The sequence below is a fragment of the Stigmatopora nigra genome, chromosome 9 (genome assembly GCF_051989575.1).
Source record: "Stigmatopora nigra isolate UIUO_SnigA chromosome 9, RoL_Snig_1.1, whole genome shotgun sequence".
Lineage (NCBI taxonomy): Eukaryota > Metazoa > Chordata > Actinopteri > Syngnathiformes > Syngnathidae > Stigmatopora > Stigmatopora nigra.
This window is the reverse complement of record NC_135516.1, coordinates 7,827,782-7,844,183: the sequence shown is the minus strand read 5'-3', so window position 1 is coordinate 7,844,183 and position 16,402 is coordinate 7,827,782. Positions and strand designations below refer to the sequence as shown.

At 40.6% G+C, this 16,402-nt stretch overlaps 1 protein-coding gene and 2 long non-coding RNA genes across 4 annotated transcripts; 2 read left to right on the top strand and 1 right to left on the bottom strand.

The window, feature by feature from the left end:
- Window positions 1-316: 316 nt before the first annotated feature.
- Window positions 317-12,984, bottom strand: LOC144202040 (BTB/POZ domain-containing protein KCTD1). Of its 2 annotated transcripts, none has more exons than XM_077724972.1 (5): window positions 12,617-12,984; window positions 6,379-6,557; window positions 3,814-3,958; window positions 2,788-3,093; window positions 317-752 (listed from the first exon to the last, which is right to left on the bottom strand). In XM_077724972.1, exons 2-5 carry the CDS (start codon window positions 6,540-6,542, stop codon window positions 588-590), a joined length of 780 nt encoding a protein of 259 aa, XP_077581098.1. In that variant the 5' UTR covers window positions 6,543-6,557; window positions 12,617-12,984; the 3' UTR covers window positions 317-587. The 2 variants fall into 2 exon arrangements, with proteins under 2 accessions (XP_077581098.1, XP_077581097.1); XM_077724971.1 differs by lacking the exon at window positions 12,617-12,984 and adding an exon at window positions 7,626-8,189 and having other exon boundaries at window positions 318-752.
- On the top strand, window positions 7,475-9,406 carry LOC144202043 (uncharacterized). Its single transcript, XR_013327449.1, has 3 exons — window positions 7,475-7,785; window positions 7,958-8,101; window positions 8,252-9,406. It is a non-coding gene; the product is annotated as an uncharacterized LOC144202043 (long non-coding RNA).
- Window positions 10,079-13,593, top strand: LOC144202044 (uncharacterized). The gene is made up of 3 exons (XR_013327450.1): window positions 10,079-10,124; window positions 10,241-10,341; window positions 12,215-13,593. It is a non-coding gene; the product is annotated as an uncharacterized LOC144202044 (long non-coding RNA).
- Window positions 13,594-16,402: the final 2,809 nt, after the last annotated feature.

Genomic DNA, 16,402 nt, shown 5'->3' with positions numbered 1-16,402 from the left:
TGACAATTGAGACATTCTGTACCTTTAGTAACGGACAATTGACCAATGTACAGCGAGCAATAAACACACCCACACTTAACTAATGCACCAGCGAGTGATGACATTAAGTCACCAGTGACAAACTGTTGGGAGTGCAATCAAATTAGTCCCTGTAGCACGACTCAATATAATCCACCAATTTGTTCCTGTTTTGATTATAGGTCATAGGTCAGCTGATGCCTATCTGAATTTGACATCACAAAAAAGGGCCTGATCAGAGATTCAAACCCAGAATTTATTGAGCTGCCGATTTAAAATCATATTCAACCTAATGTAGGCTCAAAGTTTTAAAACAAACTTTATTTTGGGATACAACATATATAAATCTTTCTCAAATGTGTGTTATTGGGTGAGACAATCACAAATGTCCGCAATCTCTAACTCAAACGTTGTAAATTTTTCCATACCAGATGCACCTATTTCTTTTCCCTAGATGTTTTTTTCCTTAATTAAATGAAAACATTGACAACAGCAAAAAAAATAAAAAATAAACAGATGAAGAAAAAGTGAACAGTTCAACTGAAACACTGAAAAGTCCAGAAGAGTCTCTAGTCTAACTGCTCTTGCTTTATCCGATTCGAATTGAGTGCCCCTCGCTGTGTTGTCCTCCTCAGTTCCCGCCTCAGAATGTACTCGCTGAACTGGGACGAGTCCACGCCTCCCCCACAGGATCCAGCGATCTCGAAGCCTCGCTGCTGCAGGCGCTCCAAAACCTGAAAAGGTGGTGGGGGTAGAAATTAATGGAGAGAGACAGAAAAAGCGTGGGCATTGTTTTATTTGCATGATATGCAATGTCAGTTTGAAATCTAGGAGTGCACAGTAACAGATAAGAAGGAGTGTGTACGGCGGCATGGTGGTGAGTGGTTAGCATGTCCGCCTCACAATGTTGAGATCATAGGTTAAATCTCGTATTTGGGCCTTCTTGTGTGCTTGTTTGGTATTTCTCTCGGTACTTAGCTTTCCTGCCACATTCTAAAAAACTTGCATGGGAGGATGATTGAACACTCCAAATTGTCCCGATCTATGCGTGTGAGAGTGAATGGTTGCTCATCTCATTGTGCCTGCGATTGGCTGGCAACCAATTTTGAATTTACATCACCCTATAGGTAACTGGGATAGACTGCAACAAGCACATGACCCTAATGAGGATAAGTGGTACAGAAGATTATATAATGAATAATAATAAAATGTCCATATTAACTTTGGAATGGGTCAATTTGACTTGTGATGTAAAAGCTTAAGGAGCTTTATCTTCTGATACCAGATGTTCTTAAATGCAATAAGCTAAACATTTCAATCATTAGTGGCCATTTCTAGTGAAAGACTTCCAATCCATTTTAACTAGAGAGTTGGAACTAATATTGCTGTCAGTCTATAGTGGTCAAGAGAAAACATGGCTCATCTTTGGTAACCTAAAATTGGATCCTATTTTAACAAAATGTATTTCCAGACAATAGATAGAGAAACTTGATTATTTTACCTTACCACAAGGATTTTCTGTCAGCACCAAGTTGTTTAACAAAACATTCTACTGCCATTAATAACTGACTGTAAATCCCAAATAATGCCACCGTTTATCCATGGATTTGCAATCATGGCCTGTGTTGTTTTTGAAGGAAAGATCAGCAATATTCCAGCAACAAAACAACTGACTAGAATTTAAAACACACTTTCATATGCCCCTTGTTGTCTTGCGTGTATTGGTTGTGTGTACATGTTTGCTAGCAAGTCGCCTTGCAGACATCCACAGACGTGTCCTGGGGGCTTGTAGGATCACATTCCATCGAAGAGCCCCGAGGGAGCAGTGTGGCTTTCTCTTCAGCACTTGGCTCAGTGTGGGCTGCTCACCCCCCTTCCCCCATCCCATTTTACCCATTTCTCCTCCTTGCCCCAGGCCCAAGCCTCTACTGAAACTACAAAGGTCTCCCATACTGCTGGCAGCCCCCCCACCTTCTCTCAAACCCCCTTCCCATCTCTCCCTGCCTCCATTAGCTGCAGATACAGCATCCACCGCCGGCGTGCTTTAATAACCAAACAGGATTATGGGCCCACCCTGAGGACAAGCTGCTAGGGAGCGCGCTCAGTTTCTCTCTTGCACTCACTTCTGAGACATTTTTGTGTGTGTTTGTTTTCAGACTGTCCAGATCAATGCCAAATCTATTCAAATAAGCCTCCAGTGCTTCAATAATGTATAAGACGAGAACTGAGAATTTAAACATCTGAGAAGTCTTCCTTTTAACGGACTGACTGCTCAGTGTCATGCAGATCTCCACCAAATTTCCGTCCATCCATCTATTGTCATTTGGGTCACGGATATGATATAAAGCCTATTCTATCTGATTTTGAGCAAACCCTAGAGTGGTCACAATCCACCCAACTCAGGTTACTTAAACTTTAAAGAAAACAATGACTGGTATGAACAATTTATAATGTTCATTGTAGGGGTTTTCAATGTTGTTGTATTTAGCCTCTCTACCTCACAGTTTTTGTGTTAAATATGCCTTGTAAGTCAAAATTAATAAGTTTTCCATCAGAAAAGAAGATCTGAAAACATGGGTTTGGTAGAGTTTCTGTTACCATGGAAATTTTTGTGAAATCATTAATGTGCTGTGATTACCGTACACACACAAAATCCACTCGGGCCCTGAATATAACCCAAAATGAACGGATAAATGAATTATTAAGAGTGCTATCTTTAAATCAACAAATTTCTCATTTTCATTTGAATTAATTTCATGCCATTCTTACCTGAACAGAGTTGAGGAGGCAGTACCCGTTGAGCGGGAAGCGGATGACGTGCGTGGAATCGTGGTTCCATCCAGCGTTGACCGAGTTGCACATGACGTCTCCGATTTCAGGAAAAACGTCCTCAATCAATGCTTTGTCGCCACTCAGCGTGATCCTCTCACCAAGGTCTGGTGCTACGCGCACCACCACGCACTCGCAGGGTCGCGACACTCGGCCCAACTCCTGATCCTGACGCCAATGCTCCAACTCAGTCAACATGGGCTGAAGCTGAAAATATCTGGCCTCCTCATACAACAGGCTATAATCCTGAAAGACAAGCATGCCAGGCAAATCGGGACACCCAAACAAGTAAGTATTTGTTAATACCTGTCATTAACCATCAAATCTCTTTGACATCAATACAAAGAACTATAGTGAACAAGCTTATCAGTGCAACTGAAAACTCAAAAATGACAGAAGACAAGTTCTGGGAGTGATACATAACGCATGTAAAAAATAAAAATGATGCATAATGACACCATAACTGGTAATATTAACAGGGTTGTATAAGGACAACAGAACTGTTTGCCTAATCTCAAAGGCATCACAATGAAGTTCTCTTCACAGCTTGAAATAGGCCTGTCTTTTGTCTTTGCTTATTTTAGCTGGCATACTTTCCACTAATAGAGCCACGGTGTGGATAATCTATCAGATGATGTGCGTCTTTGCTTTCTCCCAGGGGGCAAGTCGCGTAATTACTGACTAAATGGTACACAAGAGTTAAATGGTGGGAATACTAATGGGTCACATGTAGTGTAATTCACCCTTGTCACATAGACTATTTATTCATGTTTCACAATGAAAGTTTGTATGTTTGGCCCCTTTTACTATCTTGCATCTTTTAGCCAATGGAACCCTTCCTTGGAAAACCCAAATGTTGACTTCATTTCAAACATGGCTTCTTAACCCAAAGCTGCAATGTATTGTGAGTGTGTGCAGCGACTTGGAGAAGCGCTGACTTGCCAATAAGATTTTCTGTTGGCTTACTTTGAAGTCATCCGGGATGAGCAGCTTGGACGTCCTGAGGAAGTTGAGGATGTAGCGGAACATGTGTCCGTCTCTGTCAATAAAGTAGTGCTGCTTCAGGCTGTCCAACACTATGGGCTCAGTGCCATCAAAGAGGCGGCCGATTCTGTATGGTGACAGGAGACATGTTAAAAGTGGAGAGAGATGTTCGGCATCTCCACAGTAACATCCGCTTTGGTTTTACTACAATGACTAGTATTTGAATAGAGTGAAAAAGCGCTATTTGGGGGACAACGAAAACCAAACATCCATAAATAATTGATAACCATGAAAATCCAAGAAACATGTTTTGTGTGTGTGTGTGTATGTGTGTGTCTGTGTGTGTGATTTTCTACTTATTTAAACCCAAATAATTACTGAGTACTATCTAAGCAGCAGCAGGCAATCAGTCTAATAAGTGCAGGTTTTTAGTCCAAACAAACAGCAACTACACCTTTTGACCAATCCAGTATTTTGTGTAGTCAATTGATTGCTGTCACGTGCTGTTTGTTTTAGCAGAAAACTCATTGGTTATTCTGTTTTGTGTTGGTTTGGACGGAACAAAAAACAACACCTATAGCAGCCCTTTTCGGAACAAATGTGCCCCCTCCAATCTAAAGCATTGTTAATTATTTTTTAAAAGATTAATTGCGGAAATCAAAATTAAGCATGGAAATAAATAGAGAAAAACCTTCTGGCATTCTGTTATTTTTTTCTACATCTGTTTTTATATCCTGTGATGTCATATTATTAGGTGTACGAGAAAATGTGTGTCGTAAATGCCCACAGGGTCCTTTTTCAAGGTGTTTTTAGTTGGTCCTTTTTTTGCCTGCCTCTGCAAACAGCCAGATTCTCATGTGGTTGACTGTATCGAATTCAAAATTTAATGTTTAAATTTAAACCTTTGCTCTGATTGGCCGTTGGCGAGTGGATGTATCGGTGGCGTGGTGTTTAGATGAAAAACTTGCGGGGCCTTTGGCGAGTGGGTGTTTAGGAAACACAAAATGGGCAGGTACTTGCATTATAAGGGATGACACAGAGCATCACCAATTTAAGGCCAGCTTTTTTGCAGAGTTGTTTGAGGTACAAAAACGATTACAGTCAAATCAGACACCACACAGTCATAGATGACATACTCAATACAGGTCACACTAGTTATTTTGACCTATCTTATATATGAATCAGTTCTTTGTGGGTCACCAAAATAATTGTATTTGTCCGTTTTATTATTCACTCATTCAATTTCTGAACCGCTTATCCTCACAAGGGCTGTGGGGGAGGAGGCTGCCCGGAGCCTATTTCAGCTGACTTTAGGCATGAGCCGGGCGACATCGTAAATTGGTGGCCAGCCAATTGCATGGCACAGGGAGACGGACAACTATTCACGCTCACACTCATACCTAGGGGCAATTTAGAGTGTTCATCTAGGGTAGCATGCATGTTTTTGGAGTGTGGGAGGAAATTGTGGTACCTTGAGAAAACCCAAGCAATCCCAGTGAGTAAAGTCCACCCAGGAGGATCGACTTGTATTCGAACCCCAGACCCCTGAACTGTGGGCCGCCCACATTTGAATTTTTTACGCAAAATTTTCCTGTAAAATCACTTTCTTATGCTTTATCGTGGGATTTAATAAATACGGACATTTGATAATTATTTTTTTTAATTCTCAATTATACTGCAACTTTCTAATCCTTGCTGAGGCCTCATTATCTGCCGTACACCCACACAAAAAGCAATGGTTCAATGTAGCTCACTTGTATGAGATGTAAAAAAAGCTCTGAGCAAAGATGTTTAATCTAATAAAATAGTTTAAAATGCGTATACTAAATCTTGATATATATATATATACATCTGCTATAATGCATAACGTCCCCGATACTGTGCAGAGGCAATAAGTAGTAGTAGCAGTGGAATAACAATGCAAAAGAAAGCTGTTCAGAGAGGTCACGGCCAGCTGGTCGTGCTCTGCCCGAGGCAGGGTGCTATTCGCCCTTGGGCATGTCGCCTCCAGCAACTTCACAGCCTCCAGATGGCCCAGTGCCCTTTAGCCTTTTTTTACTGCTGCTATGGCATCTGCCCAAATCCGCACATTGCCTTTGTCTGTGACCTGCAGTCTGCACTTACCATCTTAGATCAAATTAGTTTCAAACTGCAGGTCCAAATTGAAAATCCTAATTAGTGATGTCCCGATATCTGCATCCGATTTTTTGGAGTATCGGACAATATTGGATTTGATCACAAGATCGGATCCGATCCAATAGTTTTTTTTCAGTATTGTCGTGTTTTTGCGCTGGCGTAAATCAATCAAGATTGTCTAATGAAAATTGTAATCATGACAGAATAAGTATGTTTATGCTGTTTAACAAACTGGAGACAGTCGTTTGACCAAATATCCAGACAAATATTACATGAAAAATATTTTATGTTTAAAGAATGTGAGGAATTGTTTTTTTTTTCTGAGAGGTTTTTCAACAGCACCTCAGCTGGTTGCAGCAAGTAGTGCGTGTAATATTTCTGCCTCCAAACAAACAATACACTTAAACTTACCGGGATTCAGGGTATTTGGTGAGAGTGGCCAGACTGCTGGTATACATGTGTCCACCCACGTCGATGTGAACTGGTGCATTGGATTTGGTGAGCTGCGCTGGTGTGGGTATTCCTTGGTTGCTCAAGGGGGACACCGGCGAGCGTGTGATCATGGGCCGAGACATACTGGAGCGATTATCCTGTTGGGACAAGTTCATTAGTCTATCCGCCCGTTTTCAGTTGTTGTGTAGAAATTGTTCTCATTTGGCTCGTGAGTGAGCTAAAGCCTATCTTACGGGTGTATACCAAATATTGTTTGGACCAGGTAGCCACATATACAGATATCCACAAATAACTGCTCACATTCACAATCATACTTATGCACAACTAGGACTTTCGATAGCCCTAAAATGCATGTTTTGGAAAATCCATGTGATGAGAAACAACTAGGGAGTCGTGCTAACCACTACAGTGCTTCTTTTGTTAACTTTTTGCTGTGAGGTACATGTGCCAGTTACAGTTAACTACATGCTAACTTCCCTGCTGACAGGTAAAAGTAAGACTGAAAAAAAACCTAACATAAACTACTTTTATGATACAAAATGGGGTTTTTTTATTTTCATATGTAGTATTGAATACTATAACGATTTATTCTTGTAAATTACACACAGGAAGGCCTGAACCAAGATAAAACTGAACCCAAAACTGAACAAATGCGAGTTGAATTTACATAAACTTGCTTCCTGGAAAACTTATGTCCATCAGTCTTTACTACATAAAATACTATTGTCTCTCCTTACCGTCCACATTGCTTTATGTTAGTAATTATTAATTCATGCAAAGTCCTAAGCAAATAATAGAACCCAACACCTCATTAATTTGAGGTGGGTAAACCACTACCACCAACTCCCTCTCATTCATTAATGTGCAAAATAACAAGACGGAATTCCTCGCGCGACCTTGACCTAAATGTTGCCAATATCCACAAGTACTGAAGCCCTGCAGGCCAGAAAGCAAATTAATGTTTTTTTTCTTTTTTTCTTTATAGGGGGTGGTTCTGTGGAGGCGGCTGCAGTGAGCGTGTGTGTCTAATGGTCCTAACCCAAAAACACCATTAACAGCCCACTAGAGAGAAAAAAAGTTGGATAATAAATCGGATGGGCAATAAAGCATTGACAGATCTTTATAGAATAAGGGGGACCCTACACGTTCTATTATACAGTAATCCAGTTGACTGAATGACTAGCAGCAAAAAAAGCAGTATTTACCTGCGCCGGCATTACGCTGTTGGGCGAGGAGGTCAGCGAGTGGTCATTCTGCTTGAGCGAAGCGGCGGGCACCGGCTCTCCGCGCACCGCGTACATGAGCGACGTCTCCCGCATCGGTGTTCGTTTGAGGGGCGCGTGTACCGCCGCCTCCTCCGCGGAGGTGATTGGACGCGGTCGCTTCCTTGCCTTCTGATGCGTCAGGTCCATGATATCAGTCTCATCCATTTCTTTTTCTCAACCCCCTTCTTCTTCTTCTTCTATTTTTTTTGTTATCGTCACGAGATTTGATGTGTTATCTTCTGTCCTCCTTTGTGGTCTTTGTGGTCGGGTAGGATGCGAGAAGGACGCGTAGGGAGAGCGTGGCTGTCAGGCAGAGCAGCTCGCTCGCAATGGCTGGGAGAAGTCAAAGCCCCCGACAACATTAGCATCGCAGCGCCCGCGGCTCTTCGAGGCTGTCGCTCTTCCAGTGGCAGCAGGTACGAATGTCGCATTTTCACGGGCAAACCAATCCTGTTTCTATACTCACTTTTCGCCCCTTCTTTTTTTACAAATACGGATCTGTACCCACCCACCCACTTCTTGTATGGCTGACCTATGCCCCCCTATTCTTCGGCCCCTCCTCATAGTGATGATGAACCGCATCACCCACACACAGTAATCTAGGGATGGGGAACCTTTCTCCAAATAAATCAATATATAATAAGTATAATGCAAAATATTGAATATGTTTGCATGGGTTTAGAACATATAGAGATACGCTGAATGAAAGTAGGAATGCTTGTTATTAAACTATTGAAGATAATTGGACAAAGTGGTGGTGAAATTGATGATGGAAATCTTCAATCCTGCACATACATTATGAAAGGTTTATTTTAAATATATATTTGTGTCCTTGGATTTGACCTTAGGAATTTACCTACACGAAACACTGACAGAGAAATTGAAGTTAAGGAGATTCAGAGAATTAGATTTGGGAAAAAAGGGAATTTAATAAACAGCACTTGCAACTCCTAGTGGCCATTTTTCTGCACTACCGTTTTTATTTTCTAGTATAGTAGTTACTATCGTCCACCACCTCAAGCTTTTTCCAACTGTCTATGTTGTACAATAAAAGTTGTTTTTGCTACAATTACAAGTTTATTTTGAACAAAAAATGTTTTAGGTACTACTGCAATTTGAACTTGAATATGAACTCTAGAATAAGAATGAAATATGAAGTGTTCCTCAGCTACAATCAAATGTTTAAAGGTCATATGGATTTTTAAGAAGCATGTAAAGTCACAAAAAAGTAGTGATGACCTAATGAAGCTTTTCTTGAAGCAATGAAGCTTTGCAGCCAATTTATTTGCACGTTTCAAAGCGTTATAGTGGTTCATTGGCTCCACGGCGCCATCAAGTGGTCTTAAAGCCCAATAAGTCAGCATCATTGATAATTGTATGGCAATTTGTTTGAGAAAATCATAAGAACTTGCTCTTATGTGTTTTACTTTAATTAAATGCAACAAGTACTATGAGAATACTTTGTTTTATTCAGAAATAATACCTCATACTAGTTCAGACATCCATTCTGTCTTCAATAAATCCAAAGCTTTCTGAATGTGGGTGGAAACAGGAGTCCATTTATCAAAATTCTTCGGAAACCTGAATAGCTTGCTCATCACAAACACAGAAAGAGTCCTTAAATCAATATTTTGATCACTGTCACCTTAACTGAAGCTAAATAGGGACAACAGACCACAAGATGTTTAAATGGTTATGTCTCCTCGTCTGTGTAACTGAAAATGTGAAAAACTGGCGAGGTAAGAGTGGGATAGATGGGGGAGGTGGGTATACCAATTTTATTAACACTCCGATTGAAATTAATTAGTTCAAGCAGTGGCCTTAAAACATGCACACTGGCTCGTCTTGCTGGCAGTGTGAGTTTCACACCTAAGACTACCCAATTAGCAATGAAGCTTGCCTTTGAGTGCGGGCCCGCAATGTGCTGTATGATCCCGTTCTGATTTGCATGCCATTTGTGCACGCGCTGATAAGCAGGCAAGCGGCAGCCATGCATAGTTTTAAAATTCAACTCCAGGATCCCTCGCAGAAGGCAGAGGGGAGCTGCAGGGCAAATGAGAACGAGCTGGAGAGAGAAATCACATGGCTGCTCTTCAAAAGGCGACCTGTGTAAGGCAGCCGGCAAAGTGCGTGGGATCACACTCAGAATGCAGGTAATTTGTTCCCTGACTAATTTGTGGGGATGATGCTGCATGTATGTGTGTGTCTGTGTGTGTGTGAGTTGGAGACCAAGGAGTGTGCCCGTGGAGAGTTAAAGTTCTGAAAACAGCACACTGGAATTGGATTTCCTCAAAGCCTTGTCATCGCAAAGGTGGATTGAGTGTAAAATCTGTTAGGCATTATGGAAAATAGCAGGAAAGGCAAGCTGAAAGGGAAGTGGATGTTGGGTGGGTGGGAGCAAGTAGAAATGTAGTGCAATGTGGTGTTGAGTCGCTGGAGGTACACGTAACCGTACATGTGTTACATGCACTGATGTCCAAAACACATTCAAGTATGTTAAAAAAATCCATGTTTCTTCTAATGGAGGCATTCTTTATTCTTCTTTGTATTTTAAGACGGATAGGATGCCCTGTGGCGCTCTACTCCATCCCGCAGGCTAACTTGGAAGTACAAAAGACATCTGGATAGGGAGGAGGAGACTCACAGTACATTTCAGGTCAGTGGAGATTTGAAGTTAGACCTAAGCAGGCATTTTCTCTCAAAGTGAAATCTTGATGAATTTTTTTTGGAGTTACAGGAGTCCATTCCGTCTATCTATAAATCTCCAAGGAGCAGTGTGACTTAAAGTGCAATTTTCCAATAATTAGACCAAAGCCATGCTCTTCCCACTAAACTCTCTGAGCTTAGTGAATGAAACATTCTTTCTACACTAACAAATTCCAGAAATTGTTTAAAAACACATTTGGAAGAATTTGCAAATTTTTGGAATGTGGGGAATCACTTTGTTTCATAGTGAAGACTGTGACATATTCTAACCATATAATCTAATGAAGACTATGACATATTTTACTCATATTTTATTACAATAGCTTCATTTTTATATATCACTTTAGTACGATTCAATTCATTTAGGACCCGGCGAATGTGCTATGCGGGTTAATCACCAAAGGTACAGTGAAATAATCTTAAAAGTAATCAAAGAATGTTTCAATCAATGACATAACCTTTAATCCGTGTCACGGCCATGTCATAGAGACCTTCCATCCACATCACAACCATCGGTGTCAAAACCATGCATCTTTGTAATAGGGTATGTCCTATATACCCTTTAACATCATCAGTGTCACCGGTCAAATGTACTTAGAAGGTTAAACAGTACTTAAATATTAAACTCTTTCTCTCTTAGATATGAAACTCTCTTTCTTAGATATGAAACTGTCATGAATATCATTTTGAGAGCTGGCTTCAACAGTAAAGTCTCTTGTCACCATTTGACCGGCGACGAAAAGGGACCAAAAGACCCGCGACCAAAAGACCCGCGACCAAAAGACCCGCGACCAAATGTCCGAGCACCCGGAGCTAAAGATGCTAAAACTTTATGTATAACAATAGTTAATGAAACGGATCAGAAAATATAAGCAGGACATTAAAATGACCACTCCTGGTCTCCTGTTAAATATATCTATGTTGTCTTTACGATCACATAATACGAGATTAACATCATGCAGTTTGTACATGATCAATTAGCATTTCAGGTCAGAGCATTAAGATTCAGTAGAAACTAAGGCAGACTGGTATTTACATAATCTGGATGGGTTGTCTCTGTTTTGTTGCCCCATGGCTATTTTTTTTCTTTTCTTGTGGTCTCAAATGTTCCCCCAGCGCACACAGTTTCGCTTAAGTTAAAAAAAACACCATTGAATATGGTACTGGTTACTGTTCAGCTGCTGAACCTTCACATCAAAGTTTTGTGTAATGTGGTGAAGAATGTGCCCAACATCCTTCTGAGACATATTTGACACATTTTCTACAAATAACGTAGCCAAAATGTATGACGCAGAACCTCAATGTGATGCAAAGCAGTACTTCACCAATGCCAACCATAATAATCAGCCGCATTGTTACATCAGTTATACAGAATAACATTGAGGACACCCCAGGTAACCTTGAGCCGCAGGCAGGGACCACCCTGAATCAGTGGCTAGCCAATCGTAGGGCACGAGGGGATGAGAACCATTCACAATCATTCCTAAAGGCAATTTAGAGTGTCCTACCTGCCTAATATGCATGTTTTCAGAATGTGGGAGGAAATCAGAGTACCATGAGAACATGCAAACTCCACACAGGAATATTGTTATGGGATTCGAACTCAGGTCCCCAGAACTGCAAGGCGAACGCACTAACCACTCATCCGACCAGTTGCCTGCTTTAAACTCAAACTCCAGTAAATTTGACAATCTAGTTTTGCACAAATTTGCATGGGTCACATGACACCAATAGCAGAGCGCCGTAAAAAGAGAACATGAATACAAGTTTTAGTTTTTTTTCTTTTCCTGAAATGATTCACTTGATTTTGTGTTATTAAAAAGGTACATCATGTCTTCGGAGAGAAGGGGCGGGTTGCCCGAGGGGTACTGACTCTACAATGGCGTCTTTCAAGTAGAAGCTGTGGGCCAGCCAGCAAGTATGATTACTTTCTCGATGCAAGACATAACATTTTGAAATTGTCCCCAGGAAGCTTTCGAGTGAGTTGAGTGCAAGTTGAGTTGGCAACGTTGACGATGCCTTCTCAAGGAGTTAATCAATGTGCGGGAGGTTGCATTTTCCGTTATGACACTAGCGGCGTCGAGATCGCTCAGTTCTCTCGGGTTGTTTTTAAAGAGTGGAAGTGTTTAAATATGGCTCGCAAATGGGTAAGCTGTAAGCTGCTGCACCACCCTCTACAATGCCCCGATCCAAAAAAAAAAAAAAAGAAAGAAATCTGTGCTTACCTTGTGGAAGAAAGTAGCTTTTTCTATATTGAGGAACAATTTCTTTCGTGATGATCCTCTTCTCTTGCCACCGCCAGCAAGAAATGCAATAGATTGCCAAACTAGACTGAAGATAATCGAGACAATACTTGCTTCGGGGCCTCCGAAGCCCTCCAGGCGAAGATCTGGATGCAATTGACTCAAGGCTCAATGATTCCCAGTGTTAAAAATAATATAGTAATAAAAGAAAAAAAGACTTGGAAAAACACTTCTCTCTCTATTCCTTGTAATGTTATACACAATCAAAATGATAAATCAATTTCTTTTCCGTGAATTTTAAAGAGCACGGCGTTTCACTGCTGCTGATGCTAATCGTTATGATTAGTTTTGATGTAGCGTCGCCTGAAGCCAGTGGATGAAGTGTTTCTTTTTGCCAAGCAGAAGAAGGGGGGGACTAACACTTGACGATAATTATATAGATTGCTGCTGCTTTGATTCTCCCGTTTTTTTAACAATATTAAATGTAACTGTTCCACAAAATCACTTGTTGAATGGTTCCTACTCTGAACAGAATGTCTCGCTATTGTTTTTTTTTTCTTCCTAACTCTTTTCCCCTGCAATCAAGTCTGATTCAATGCCTGAAGCAAGTGTGTGTGCTCGTGTGGGTGTGTGGAAGAGAGTTCATTTCGAATGTTCAGCCATCCATGCTCTCAGTAGCAAAATGGCTGCAAAGTGAATTACTTTTTAATAAGTCATTTCGTTCTTTATAAAAAGGGCTTTTATGTGAATTTCTATACAGTATACCATTGATAACATTCGACCAGCATGGTGTGTAAAGGGACATTTGAGTGCACAGAGGTCATGACCTCAGTATTTTCCTCCTTTTTGAAAAAAAAAGACAATAGCCGTAGATATATGGCCAATTACATTGTTGACAATGAGATGGAAACCGATATATAAAGGCTTTAGTTGGCATAATTGGCCTGGTATCACCAAATGTGCACCAATAAAAAAATACAAGATATTTGTGTTTCAATTTCTATACTTGTATGTGTAGTCAAGAGGCGAATATATAAGATAGTTACTTTTCAGTGTCAAGCCACGTTGTGGTTATTTCTCCCTTCTGCCGGATCCTTACTTGCCATTATGTTATTGTTTACTTTACAACTATGGATAGTGAAGATTGATCATTGAGTACAATTTGACAAGATTTCATCATTTAGTGGGTAAAAACTCATGGTAGTGGGATTTAAAGTAAACATATTTGCACCACCACACAACTCTTACTTTAGTACAAGATTCAAATAAGTTCACCAGACCTTCATGTCCCACATTTGGAACATAACGGAGCCTGTAAAGTGTTATTCAAAAGATATTTGACTCCATGCTTAATTGCTGGCATCTAATTCAGCAGCGGCTAAAATGTGGACATTTTTTTGTTATTAGTATAACAAACCATCATGTATCCAGATTGCCTGCAGGCCTGCCACGAACCCATACGTTAGCCATTTTCCAATCAAACTGTGCTCATTCATAATCGAGGTGCTGGCACGACAGTGTTGAAAACATACATTGGAGGTAGATTAGGATTTCCTGGCAGCTTTACGCCCCAAATCACCAAAAATCAACACTATAATGTTGCTGTGGAACAAGAGGCTTCTTCTTGTAGAGCACCAGCTGTGTACTTTGTTGAACACATTTTCTGGATTGCTTGCAGATGTGAGTTGCTTACAAACAAAGAAAAGGATATCATTTGGCTATAAAAACAAGCACATGAGAAAGAAGCAAACACTGGAAAACTGATGTTTTTGTTTACAGCAAAGAAGGTTGAAAATAGAACTTTTCCTAGTTGACCAACAGATCAATAGTCCCATCTGAATGCCATTATAATAAATGGTGACATTTCCTTGTAGTATACACTTGAGACTATAAATGAGGACACTATAGAACAGCGATCAGGAACCTTTTTGACAGAGAGAGCATCAACAATTCATATTTTCAATTGTTATTCATTGAGAACCATACTCAGAATTTACTAGAAGTAAAAATACACAAAAACGGGTGCATTTCTAGTCATTTCACTGCCTTTAAAGTAGAAAAAGTCTCAGAATTATGTTGACAAAATTTTTACCCTGATGCCAATCAATGGGATGCATGCATGAAGGTTGAATTAAAAACGGTAAGATTAACTCTCGACGCAGTGTCCAGATTTTAGCTCACAGTTTAGCGGAGAGCCACAAGCACCCATCAAAAGAGCCACATGTGGCTCCCGAGCTATAGGTTCCCTACACCTGCTATAGAAAATGGATGGATATAGGTTTGTACCCTACCCATTCATCCCAACAGTGGACTGAGGAGTCAATGACAGTGAGGGAAAGAGAGACAGTAGGAGGGGGCTGCTTGCTGGGAGGCTCCAATATAATGTAATCCTGTTACACAGTCCCCACTTGAGGGCAGCAACAATAATAAAGATTTCCCTAATAACACAGACCGGAAACCCAAATGGAACACGGCTCCTGCGGTCAAGTAGCACACATGTACATACATCCTCTCATTAGTGTCGTTGCTTTTGGGCCGGGTGAGAGGCCTCGACGATGCGGGCAGAACAAGAGTTAAGTCAAACAAATGTGTTTCATCACACCACACTTTGCGATGCTCTGCATAAAGGAATTGCAGGAGGAAGAAATGGAAGGCGTGTTGGGATATGAGAGGGTGGCATGTTTGGTAGCCCGGAGGATCCCAATCAGGACTTCCAAATTCCCTCCCTGAGTAAAAAAACAACAGGGTCTCAGGTGTGTGCTACCAGGTCTCATTGCTGGTGTACCAATCAGTCACTAGTTCACATCTTAGTTCATACTTATGCTTTTCAAACAGTGTTGAATCTTCCAAAAAGGACCTAGATCAACAAAAAGGATAATGAGTTCAATTATCTATGCTTAAAAAAAAACACCATGCTTTCCACTGCAGGACCATATTGACAAACATACCACCATATATGAAGTGATAGTTTAATGGATGGCTTATTATTCCACTGCCATGTATTCTGGAATGTGTTCCCTCAAATATTCATCACGCGTGACAGAATGAGTGAGAATATCAATCATATTTTCAAAACTGAGTGAATTATTAAGAGGGCCATTGTAACAAAGGCTGGCAATGTTATTTATCTGTGGCCATGTATGTGTGTGTGTGTGTGTGACAGCATCGGTACCAAGTGTCACCCGCCTTCCTGTTCCTTGCACCTCCCAGTGAGCCCAGAGCATCACACTCAGGGCACTTTGCAGAATCAAACAATTTCACGCCGCTACTGGAGGAGGAAATGAACTAGGCCGCAAGCAGTAATAAAATTATACAAATGTTATTACAGACTTGCCTGCTACTGTCCTACTTTAATTCAAATGTGGGCACTTCAGGCAGTGCTAGTAGCCAAAATCTTCCTGCATAAATCAACATTAGCTTACGTCTAAATTATTAAGGAAGTGAGAGACTTTCTTGTTTATAGTATGAATTATTGAACGAGTGTTTAACACGTTTTTTTCCAACACGAATCCCCAAATATTAATTGCTAATGATCTTTAAGGTGTGTGTTTTATCTTTTGCCTTTACTGCACTGTGCTGGCAATTGCATTTGCAAATGTGAATTTCCATTTTAGTACTTGTATGACTTCATATTGGTGGGAAGACCTCTAGTGGTGTCTTTAAAACAATAATTTTAAGCCATTTCAAGAATTCTTACTAGTGTTGTGTGAAGAAATGAGGCAGTTTTGGCCTTAAGGGAAGAATGGAGGTTATGATATAAGTGTTGGC